At 34.5% G+C, this 12,944-nt stretch overlaps 1 protein-coding gene across 9 annotated transcripts in view; it reads left to right on the top strand.

Moving 5' to 3' along the window:
* The window catches only part of LRCH2 (leucine rich repeats and calponin homology domain containing 2), a 113,124-nt gene that overhangs the window by 79,429 nt on the left and 20,751 nt on the right, over window positions 1-12,944 (top strand). For all 9 annotated transcript variants that reach the window (XM_078363118.1, XM_078363116.1, XM_078363115.1 and 6 more), the window contains 2 exons: window positions 5,690-5,738; window positions 5,817-5,933. In XM_078363118.1, the coding sequence (XP_078219244.1) occupies window positions 5,690-5,738; window positions 5,817-5,933 (166 nt within the window). The remainder of the gene's footprint in view (window positions 1-5,689; window positions 5,739-5,816; window positions 5,934-12,944) is intronic.

Raw genomic sequence — 12,944 nt, 5'->3', positions numbered from 1 at the left:
TGCTAGGACTACAGGTGTGAGCCACTGTACCTGGTCCACTTGTATTATTTTCTTAACTTAAATGCTTAAAGGCATTAAGCATTTATTGTTATTGACGAACTAAAACATGAATGTACACAATAGCAAAGACCTGGAACCAACCCAAACGCCCATCAAGGATAGACTGGACAAAGAAAATGTGGTACATATACACCATGGAATACTACGCAGCCATAAGAAACGATGAGTTCATGTCCTTTGTAGGGACTTGTATGAATCTGGAAACCATCATTCTCAGCAAACTGACACAAGAACAGAAAGCCAAACACCACATGTTCTCACTCATAGGTGGGTCATGGACTCAGGGAGAGGAACATCACACACTGGGGGCAGTTGCGGGGGGTAGGGGAGAGACAGTGGGTGTGGGGAGGGAGGAGAGGGTGGGGAGGGATAACATGGGGAGAAATGCCAGATATAATATGCACCTAAAGTAAAATAAATAAATTAAAAAATAAAAAATAAGTGAATGTACATTTAAAACTTTTGATATATTGTCTCCAGAAGTTTTTATGTTTGCATTTGCACAAGTAACGCATGGATGGCTTTACTTCCGTACTTGTTAACACTGTCCATTATCAATTTATTTATTCTTTGCCAATCTAAAAAGAACGAATTATATCAGAATGTTTTATTTATTTCAGTGATTAGTGATGTTATTATTTCAAGTATTTATTGCCTATCTATATGGCTTCTTTTGTAATTTGCTTATTTGCATCTCTTGTAGTCAGAAGTACTTTGTATTGTTCAAATTTATTGAGTTTTTTTATGGCCAAGATTATAGTCTGTCATGGTTAAAAATTCTGTAGGAACTTGGCAAAAAATGTTTTCTGCAGCTGTTGTTTAGAGTCTTGTATAATGTCAACTATGTTAAGTTGGTTGATAGTATTGTTTAAATCTTCAATACCTTGCCTATTTTTTGTTTTCTTGTTCTATCAGTTAGTAAGAGAAGGTTATTGAAATCTCCAACACTAATTGTAGATTTACCTTTCTCCTTGTAGTTCTATCATTTTTCTTTCATACATTCTGAAGCTCTATTATTAGATATACAACGGTTTAGGATTGTATTGTCCTCTTGGTGAATTTGTACCTTTGTCATTTTGAAATGACTTTTCTTTATATTCTTGGTAATATTCTCTGCTCTGAAGTCTACTTTTCTGACTTTAATATTGTCAGTCCAGCTTTATTTTGTTTAGTGTTAGCATGATGCATGTTTGTCCATCCTTTTATTTTTAACTGATTTGTGTCTTTGTAGAGAAAGTACATTTCTTGTAGTTAGCATATGTAGTTAGTATCTTCCTGTTTTTTATTGAATCTGACAATCTACCTTTTAATTGCAGTGTTAAAAATCATTAAATTTTTGTAATTAATGATACTTTGAGGTTTGCTGTATATTTTCTTTCTGTTCCATCCTTTTTGTTTTTCCTCCTTCTCTGTTGTCTTTTGAATTATATTTTAAAATTTTTGCTCATTTCTTTTGTGAGCATATTTGCTTTTTGTTATGTTAGTGGTTGTTTTAGGGGTTAAAGTATGATATTTAGGTTGTCACAGTCTATCTTCAAGTGCTATCATGCTGTTTCATGTATCATGTAAGAACCTTACAACAGTATACTTATATTTCTTCCTTTTTAGCCTTAGTGTGTTGTCATACATTTTACTTTTATATATCTGTTATATATAACATAACAAATTGTTACTATTTTTGCTTTAAACAGTTATTTCTTAAGAACATTTAAATAATTAGAATAATGCTTTTATGTGTTAAACCCTTAGTTACTATCTCCAGTGCCCTTTATTTTTTTGCGTAGATTCGTATTTACATGTACATCATTTTCGTCCTGCCTAAAAGAGACTTTAACATAATTTTACTACTAGTCTGTTGATTGAATGCTTTTTAGCTTTTGTATGTCTGAAAAAGTCTTAAAAAACATTTTTTTTTTAAAGAAACAGAGTCTTGCTCCAGTCCCAGGGTAGAGTGAAGTGGCACCATCACAGTTCACTGCAGCTTCAACCTCCTGGGCTCAAAGGCTCCTCCTACCGCTCAGCCTCCCAAGAAGCTGGGACTACAGTCATGTGTCATCACACCTAGCCAACTTAAAAGAATTTTTTTTTGGTAGAGACAGGGTCTCACTATGTTGCCTAGTCTGGTTTTGAACTCTTGGCCTCAAGGAATCCTCCTTCTTTGGCCTCCCAACGTGTTGGGATTACAGACATGAGCTACCGTGCCCAGCTCACCTTCATTTTTGAAAGATATTTTGGCTCATAGAAAATTTTAGGTTGACATTTTCGTTTTCTTTGAGTACCTTAAAGAGGTTTCTCCACCATCCTCTGGATTGTATTGTTCTCTATGAGAATATTCTTTGTTTTACTGTGTCTAGTGTGCCCTTTTTCCTCTAGGTGTTTATAACATTTTTTCTTTATCACTTATTTTAAGTAATTTGATGATGATATATCTTGGTGTAGTCTTCTTCATGTTACTTTCCTTTGGAGTTCATTGAGCTTCTTGAATTTGTGGGTTTATTTTCATGAAATTTGAGGTTTTGGGGGCCTTATTTCTTCAAATATGTTTTCTATCATTTGACCTCTTCTGTTATGTAACTCCAATTATATGTGCATATATTAGGCCACTTGAAGTTTGCCACAGAACGCTGATGGTCTTTTCATTCTTAAATATTTTTCTGTCAGTGTTGGGTTTTGGCTACTCTTTCTGCTTTGCTTTTGTGTTTACTAGTCATTTCTTGTGAAATGTCTTATCTGTAGTTAATTCCACCCAGTTTATTTTAATGTCAGATGTTGTACTTTTTATTTCTAGAAGTTTGATTATGTCTGTATTTACCATGTTCAGTCTTTTCCTTTAGCTTCCTGAACATTGCTTGGTTGAATTTTTGATTGAATGGCAGACATTGAGTACTTTACTTTCTTGAGTGTGGATATTGTAATATTATTGTACATATTTTTGACTTGTGTTCTGGGATGTGGTTAAATTACTGGGAAATAATTTGATATTTTAGGACTTGGTTTTATAATTTTTTTTTTTCCTGAGACGGAGTTTTGCTCTTGTTACCCAGGCTGGAGTGCAATGGAGTGATCTCGGCTCACCACAACCTCCGCCTTCTGGGTTCAGGCAATTCTCCTGCCTCAGCCGCCCGAGTAGCTGGGATTACAGGCGCGCACCACCATGCTCAGCTAATTTTTGTATTTTTAGTAGAGATGGGGTTTCACCTTGTTGATCAGGATGGTCTTGATCTCTTGACCTCGTGATCCACCTGCCTCGACCTCCCAAAGTGCTGGGATTATAGGCGTGAGCCACCGCGCCCGGCCTGGTTTTATAATTTTTTTATGTGGGGCCAGTGCTGCATTTAGTCTAGGAAAAAATTCGTCCCCTTAATGAGGCAAGACCTTTCTCTACTGGATGTTCTGTGAATTATGAGGTTTTCCAGTCTAGCTGGTGGGACTTGGTACTACTCCTGGTCCTCTGAGAATCTGGGAATTATTCCCTCTAATCGTTGGGGGTAATTTCATCCTTCTGCCTAGGGTAGTTTCCTCACATACATGTTCGATGATCAGTACACTCAGATGAAAATTTGAGGGATGCCTCTGAAGATCTCTTTCCTTTCTCTGTGCATTGCCCTTTTCTTTGTTGCTGTGTGCTGTGAACTCACTCTGCCCTTTTCTCCCTAGCTCCAGCTCTGTCTCCTGAATTCTGGGCCTGCTAGACTCTGCTTTGATTTTTCCTCCTAGGCTGTGGGCTGGAAACTCTTTTCATTCAGCAACTTGGCTCAGTTCCAGAATTCAACTTGTTACTCATCTCTAAAGGATAATGTCACTTTTTGCCTGATATTCAATGTCATAGAAGGAGTAATTTTATGTATTTTGCCATTCTTATAGTTTTTTCAGTCAGGATATAAATCTGGTCACTGTTAATCTATCTTGGTCGCGAGCAAAGTCTAGTTTCTACATTTTATGTGTTCGTATTTGTTAGTATTTAATTTTGATTGTTTCTCCCATAGGCTCTCTCTATTCCAATATTTTAAAAATTACTGCCTGTATTTTTTGATACTTTTCTTATTTCTTCTTTATATTTAAATCTTTTAACCCTTCATTTTGATATTTGGTATCAGGTAAGGAATCTAGTTTTCTTCCTCCCTCCTCTACCTTTTTCTTACCATGTCTCCTCCTTCCCCTTTTTTGTTCTTTCTTTGTGAGTATATTTTACAAGTGGTCAATCAGTTGTCTCCCTACTACTTGTTATATAAGCCATTACTTTCACAATGATTTTAAATGTCATTTTTTTCAGAAGTTGTAGTACTTGTGGTCCTGTACTCCTCTTCCATTGAAAAGTCTGTAGATTCTGGAGCTAGTAGAAAGGGAGGGTGGAGAAGTCCCCTTTATTAATGTAACTTTTCTTTTTTTTTTTTTAAAGACGGGGTTTCACCATGTTGGTCAGGCTGGTCTTGAACTTCCGACCTCAGGTGATCTGCCCACCTTGGCCTCCAAAGTGCTTGGTTACAAGTGTGAGCCACCACGCCCGGCCCTATTAATGTAACTTTTCTCTTCCTGATTATCCATTCTTCCAAATTAACTTTGAAACTACTTAGTAGAGACGTGGTTTCACCTTGTTGTCAAATTTCTAAAACAAATCAAAAAATACTTCTTGAGTTTAAAAAATTATTATTAGAGTTCATTTCAGTTATTAATTAAGTTGAAAGAGAAGTTATACCTGTAATACTTAACCTATCCAAAAACCTTTTGGTTATTCAAGTCTCTTACTAGACATTTGTAGTTTTTTTATGTACATCTTGTAGAAGTACAGTTAAGTTTCTTCCTAGGTATTTTATACTTTTCTTTCCTTTTATGAATAGTATTTTTCCTAATATCTTTTAACTCATTATAGTTGATGTGTAGGAAAGCTATTAACTTTTGTATGTTTTTCTTTAGTAACCTTACCTCTTGTAATGATATTTTTTTTATCTTTTTCTTTTGGATAATCATGTGTTCTATAAATTATAAAAATTGGATTCTTTATCTCTAATTTTTATATTTTTTTGTTATTGTGCTACACAGAAGTTCCACAATAGTGTTAAGTTATAGCAGCTTCAGAGGACATTTTGTTTATATAATTTTCCAAAGGAACTCCTTGATCAAAATTGCCATCTAACAACAGAATGCATAGTCTGTCTTATCTCAACAACAACAAAATATTAGATGAAAATAATTTCCTTCATAGCCCCTGTTTGGTTAGTATGAACAGGTTGAGGCCCATGATCAGTAATTCTGTAGGCAAAAAGAATTATTCCCTTGAGCTCTTTGGCATTTAGACAAAATAAATTATTAGTTTTTGTTAATTATTTTAATATAATAAATATCCTGTCTTTAGATATTTCAGTATTTTAGCCTCTGGGAATTCCTTAGAGTAGACCTATGCATAGGGTATACATAGAATAAACCCATTTTGATGTTTCCTATGGAGCAAGAGGTATTAGAAAATTAAATATGTTTCTGTCGATTTTAAGTTTTATGTAATTAGGCCAAAGTGTAGACATGGGTACATTATTTACAATTTTTTTTAAAGAATACATAATAATGTTCATAATATATATTTAAGAATGTATTCTAAATATTTTAATGTATTAAGTCATCTTTAATTTTTTAGTGTCTCAGCAGATGAAGTTAATTCACCATTATCACCCCTTACATGGCAGGTAAGAAGAAATTAAATTACTATTATATCCATTATTTTGTTCTCGTTTATTTAGTTAACAGTAATTGTCTCCTTACAGCCCTTAGAAAATCAGAAGGATCAAATAGATGAACAACCGTGGCCAGAATCTCACCCTATAATCTGGCAGAGTGAAGAAAGGAGGCGGAGTAAACAGATTAGAAAAGACTATTTGAAGGTACTCTATATTAAAGTTTTTAAATTTACTTTGTAATTATTAGTTTTTATTTTGTCAGTTTTGTTTTGAGTTAATAAGGCAGACTGTAACTCTCTAGTTAAATGTAGTAAATGTGTTATTTTGATTTCTCACATGTATGTGGTAATACAATCTAATTATATCCATAAGCCTTCGCTAGTTCAGAATAATTGAGTAGATCAATATAAATTATAATCATAATTTATATTTTACAAATATAAATTTACCAAATACTTTACAAGATAGATGAATGTTTGCTGCACTTCTAGTTGTAGCAATATGTAGTATGTTTTGAAAGAATTGTTTTGGAAAAGTCTTTCATTGGATTTGTTTCAATAAATAGTTGACAGATATTTACAATTATCATTTAATTGTTCCTATGTAAATAAGTGCTGTTTATGTAGTTCTAAAAATGCTTGAGGGCAGATTTTTCAATTTTTTTCTTCTTGTTACCTTAGATTGCTTGAGGGTCTTTTAGCAAAAATAAAATCTCAGATCATCTGAATTATCCCAAATTTCTAGTTAGCAGAGTTTTAATGAAATTTTACTGTGTACACCTTTGTAAATATTGTATTATTGTCCATTTGTGTTTAAGGTCTTTAGAAGCCAATCATTAGAATTCAGAATAATTTTCAATACTAGCCAGAATTCATTTCTGGACTCAAATGAAGGGTACAAACAAGCTTTTGCTCCATGAATAGCAAATTTTGTTGTCTTTGAACACCTTTTATATTTCCAAAAGCCTAATTATTATTAGATGATAATAGTAATTTTATCTAAACACATAGTACTAGTCTACATTGTAGGTCATTTCAAGTTTATATCACTAATAAATAGGATTATGTTTTCTGTTTTCCTCTGGTAGAAGTAAGTCTGTATGCACATTTATTTGTTTCTATATGCAGATGTGTAACATACATTTGGAAATAGTATCATATGACTAAAACAAAAATGTTACATGTCTTAGTGAATCTGTGATAAATTTAAGCCTTCAACAAATAAATACTGAGTCCTTTTAATGAGTCTGACATTACTTGGTCAATATGAGAGATAATGAAGAAACAAAAGACATGAGGAAAAGGGGAAGGACATTCTAAGTAGAACCCTCCCTGGCCAATAACATTGAAAGTTTATTTACCCCAACCCTTTATTCATCTGTACTTGTTTTTACATTCTAGCATTATTTTAAAGATTCCCTTTTTAATTCATCAGACCTTGGTCAAAGACACTGAATAAAATTTGCTTGTTGATAAAACTTAGTGAATGATTGATGATATGGGTGAAATTTTAGTCGTATTTCAAAATAATAAAAGAAGTTTGATATTTATTCAATCTCCTTTATTGTAGTATAACAATACAAATTCCTAGTATACTACCAGTATTGTAGTATAGCAAAACCAGTTTTCCTTTCTCATAGTAACAATACCAATTCTGACTATTTGTCAAAACACTTGCATAGCACTTACTACGTGCCAGGCACCGTCCTAAGACTTTACGTAAAGGTCAACTCATTTACTCTTCATAACAATCCTACGATGTGAGCATAGTTATGATTATTTCTGTTTTACAAATGATGAAATTAAGGCACAGAGATGCAAACTAATATTCTTCAGGTCACTTTAGTAATAAGTAGCAAAGTTGAGATGAACCCAAAGCCTGTGCTATCTTGCCTCTTTATCTACTGTGTTTAGCCTAATATCAAATGAACAAACATGGTCAAACAAACACAATTTCACTGGATTTTAATCTTTCTTTCTTTCTTTCTTTCTTTCTTTCTTTCTTTCTTTCTTTCTTTCTCTCTCTTTTTTTCTTTCTTTTTCTTCCTTTCCTTTCCTTTCTTTCATCTTTCTTTCCTTCTTTTTTTCTTCCTTTTTTGAGACAAAGTTTCTCTCTGTCAAACAAACACAGTTTTACTGGTTTTTAATTGTTTTTTCTCTCTCTTTCTTTCTCTTTTTTTTGAGACAGAGTCTCTCTCTGTTGCCCAGACTGCAGTGCAATGGCATGATCATAGCACACAGCAGCCTCAAATGCCTAGGCTCAGGCCATCCTCTGGGCTCACGTGATCGTCCTGTCTCAGCCTCCCCAGTAGCTAGAACTACAGGCATTTCCCCCAGTGCCCTGCACAATTTTAAATTTTTTATAGAGACGAGGTCTTACCATGTTGTCCCGTCTGGTCTTGAATTCCTGGCTTCAAGCGATTCTCCCACCTGCCCCCCGAAGTGCTGAGATTACTGACATTTCGGGTCCACTTTTACTGTTTTAAAAAAATATTTTACAGTAACTTAAGTGGACCTTTCAAGATGTCTTAATAGAGGCCACAGTGAGCATTTTAAAAACATAATTATTTGGTTTAATAGCATCATTCATTGGTATTTTATTTTTTATAAAATAAACATACCGTCTATAAATTAGTTATAAAGTTATTAAAGGAGATTAAATGAGATAATATTTGAAGTGCACATTACATGATCATCATTCAACAAATGTTCATTTTTTCCTTAATAGAGTAGGTGCAAAGATAAGCTTCAGTCACTGGGAAGTTTAGGCGGGTGGATCACGAGGACAAGAGATCGGAGACCATCCTGGTCAACATGGTGAAACCCCATCTCTACTCAAAATACAAAAAATTAGCTGGGCATGGTGGCGCGTGCCTGTAATCCCAGCTACTCAGGAGGCTGAGGCAGGAGAATTGCCTGAACCCAGAAGGTGGAGGCTGCGGTGAGCCGAGATCGTGCCATTGCACTCCAGCCTGGGTAACAAGAGCGAAACTCCGTCTCAAAAAAAAAAAAAAAAAAGATGTGTAGTTCTCTTAAATCGTCAAAAGATGTCAGTATTAGGACATAGTAAAATGAGTATGTCACTAGTTTTTTTCCTAAGATGTCAAGAAAATATAAAATTGTCATATAATTTCCTAAATTAAATCAACACTATTATTCAGAATTGTCAGTATTTTCATGACTAAAATGTCAGCAGCTTCTATGAAGTGACTTTTTCCAAAAAGGAAATTTCTCTTAATCACCTATCTCCTAATAATTGAAAGGGCTATTGGTAGGTTGTATTATTGATGTTAATCTGGATCATTAAATAGTAAAATACACTACACTCGAGGTTTGTATCAGATTATCACTGAGCTTGTTCAGTGGTGGCTCTTTTAGGTTTCGCTATGTTATAACATGTACAGAACTTTTGTGCAACTTTAGCCTAATACATAAAAATGACTGAGACACAGGATTTCTTTGTTTCTGTCTCATGGCAAATTATTTGTCATGGTTATTCAGTGTATTTATTGAGTGTGTGTGTGTAAGAAATCCAACTCTATTTCTTCTTAGTTTCCAAGGCTAGTTTTGGATAGTTTTTTTTTTCCAGGTAAGGGCCTGAAATTAAGTAAAACTGTTTCAACATATTGGCTAGATTATCTGAGCAAGAAGACAAATTGGGTCAGGTTAAGTTGGTAAGTAAATCATGGTAGGAAAGTTACATCAACTCTTAAAAAATTCCCAGGCCACTATTGTATATAGATTACTATTCTAGTATATAAAATTTAGTGTTCTTATAGCCAAAATAAAATAACTATATTTCAGTGAAATTCATTATGTCAGGAAGTATTTTATTAAACATGTTTTTTATTTTAAATTTTTAATTTTTGTGGGTTCATAGTAGATGTATATATTTATGGGGTACATGAGATATTTTGAAAGGCATACGATGTGTAATCACATGGAGAATGGCATATCTGTTCTTTTAAGCATTTATCATTTGTGTTATGATCAAATTATACTTTTTTAGTTATTTTAAGATGTATGATTAAATAATTATTATTTTATTTTTTTTATTTATTTATTTTGAGACAGAGTCTCACTCTGTTGCACAGGCTGGAGTGTGATCTTGGCTCACTGCAACCTCCGACTCCCTGGTTGAGGCAATTCTCCTTCCTTAGTCTCCTGAGTAATAGGGATTACAGGCACACACCACCATGCCCAGCTAATTTTTTGCATTTTTAGTAGAGACGCGGTTTCACCATGTTGGCCAGGATGGTCTTGATCTCCTGACCTTGTGATGCACCCTCTTCGGCCTCCCAAAATGGCGTGAGCCACTGTGCCCAGCCTGATTTATTGACTACAGTCACCCCGTTGCACTGTCAAATACTAGGTCTTATTTATTATTTCTATTTTTTGGTACCCATTAACCATCCTCACTTACCCTCTACTTCCCCACTACCCTTCCCCAGCCTTTGATAACCATCCTTCTACTCTCTCTCTTCATGAGTTTAATTGTTTTGATTTTTATATCCTATAAGTAAGTGAGAACATGTGGTGTTTGTCTTTCTGTGCCTGGCTTATTTCACTTACCATGACCTGCATTTCAGTCCATATTGCAAATGATAGACTCTCCTTCTTTATGGCTGAACTGTACTCCAGCGTGTATGTGTACCACATTTTCTTTATCCATTCTTCTGTTGATGGACACTTAGGTTGCTTCCAAATCTTGGCTATTGTGAATAGTGTTGCCATAAACATGGAAGTGCAGCTATCTCTTTGATATACTGATTTCCTTTCTTTGGGGTATATACCCAGTAGTATGGTTGCTGGATTGTATGGTAGCTCTATTTTTAGTTTTCTGAGGAGCCTCCAAACTGTTCTCCATATTGATTTTACTAATTTACATTCCCAACAACAGTGTACGAGGGTTTCTTTTTCTCCACATCCTCACCAGCATGTTATTGACTAGCTTTTGGTTAAAAGCCACTTTAACTGGGGTGAGATGATATCTCATTATAGTTTTGATTTGCATTTCTCTGATGATCAGTGATGCTGAGCACCTTTTCATATGCCAGTTTGACATCTGTATATCTTCTATTCAGAAATGTCTATTCACATCTTTTGCTCATATTTTAATCTAGTTATTAGATTTTTTCTTATATAGATCTCTTGAGCTCCTTATATTCTGGTTATTAATTCCATGTCAGGTGGGTAGTTTGCAGATATTTCCTCCTATTTTGTGGGTTGTCCCTTCACTTTCTTGTTTTCTTTGCTGTGCAGAAGCTTTTTAACTTGATGTGATCCCATTTCTCCATGTTTGCTTTGGTTGCCTGCGCTTATGGGGTATTGCTCAAGAAATTTTTGCCCAGACCAGTATCTTGGAGATTTCCCCCAATGTTTTCTTACAGTAGTTTTATAGATTGAAGTCTTAGATTTAAGTCCTTAATCCATTTTGATTTGATTTTTGTATACGGTAACAGATAGGGGTCTAGTTTCATTCCTTCTGCATATGGTTATCCAGTTTCCCAGCATCATTTGCTGAAGAGATTGTCTTTTCCCCAGTGTATGTTCTTGCACCTTTGTTGAAAATGAGTTCACTGTAGGTGTGTGGTGTTGTTTCTGCATTCTCTGTTCTGTCCCATTGGTCTGCATGTCTCTTTTAATGCCAGTACCATAATGTTTTGGTTACTACAAATCTGTAGTATAATTTGAAGTCAGGTAATGTGATTCCTCCGGTTTTGTTCCTTATTCCCAGAATAGCTTTGGCTATTCTTGGTCTTTTGTGGTTTTGTCTAAATTTTAGGCTTGATTTTTCTATGTCTGTGATTAATGCCATTGGTATTTTGATAGGGATTGTATTGAATCTATAGATTGCTCTGAGTAGTATGGACATTTTAACAACATTGTTTCTTCCAATCCATGAATGTGGAATATATTTCCATATTTGTGTGTCCTCTTCAATTTCTTCCAGCAGTGTTTTACAGTTTTCATTGTAGAGATCTTTTACTTCTTTGGTTAATTCCTAGGTATTTAATTTTATTTGTGAGTATTGTAAATGGGATTACTTAAAAAAAATTTTTTTTTAGATTGTTCACTGTTGGCATGTAGAAATGCTACTGACTTTTGTATGTTGATTTTGTATCCTGCAATTTTACATAATTTGTTTATCAGTTCTATTGGTTTTTTTGATAGAGTCTAGATTTTTCCAGATACAAGATTATATTATCTGTAGACAAGGATAATTCGACTTCTTCCTTTCCAATTTGGATGCCCTTTATTTCTTTCTCTTTTCTAATTCCTCTAGGTAGGACTTCCAGTACTATTTTGAATAACAGTGGTGACAGTGTGCATCCCTGCCATCTTTTAGATCTTAGGGGAAAGGCTATGAGTTTTGGCTTTTATTATGTTGACATCTATTTCTTCTATACCCCATTTTTTGAGAGTATATTAGTCCATTTTCATGTTGCTTATAAAGACATACACAAGACTGGGCAATTTACAAAATAAAGAGGTTTATTGGACGTACAGTTCCACGTGACTGAGGAGGCCTCACAATCATGGTGGAAGGTGAAAGGCATGTCTCACGTGGTGGCAGACAAGGGAAGAGAGCTTGTGCAGGGAAACTCCTCTTTTTAAAGCTATCAGATCTTGTGAGACTTATTCACTGTCATAAGAACAACATGGGAAAGACCTGCCCCCATGATTCAATTACCTCCCACTGTTATCTCTCACTGGTATCTCCCATGACACATGGGAATTGTGTGAGTTACAACTTAAGATGAGATTTGGGTGCCAAACCATATCAGAGGGTTTTTATCGTGAAGGAATGTTGGAGTTTATCAAATGTTTGTCCAGGATCATTTGGAATGGTCATATGGTTTTTGTCCTTTATTCTGTTGATATGATGTATCACAATAATTGATTTGCTTATGTTGAACCATACTTGCATCCCTGGAATAAATACCACTTGGTCATGATAAATGGTCTTTTTAATATGTTGTTGAATTCAGATTGCTACTATTTTGTTGAAGATTTTATATCCATATTTATCAGACATTTTGGCCTATAGTTTTCTATTTTGGATTTGTCTTTGTCTGGTTTTAGTATTAGGTAATACTGGCCTTGTAGAATCAGTTTGGCAGTATTCCCTCCTCTTCAAATTTTTTGGAATACTTTGAGTAGAACTGGTATTAGGTTTTCTTCAGTTTTTGGTAGAATTCAGCAGTGAAGCCAT

This window comes from Callithrix jacchus, chromosome X, assembly GCF_049354715.1.
Source record: "Callithrix jacchus isolate 240 chromosome X, calJac240_pri, whole genome shotgun sequence".
In the NCBI taxonomy this organism is placed as follows: Eukaryota; Metazoa; Chordata; class Mammalia; order Primates; family Cebidae; genus Callithrix; species Callithrix jacchus.
The sequence above is the reverse complement of the archived record's forward strand: the minus strand, read 5'-3'. Positions and strand labels throughout refer to the sequence as shown.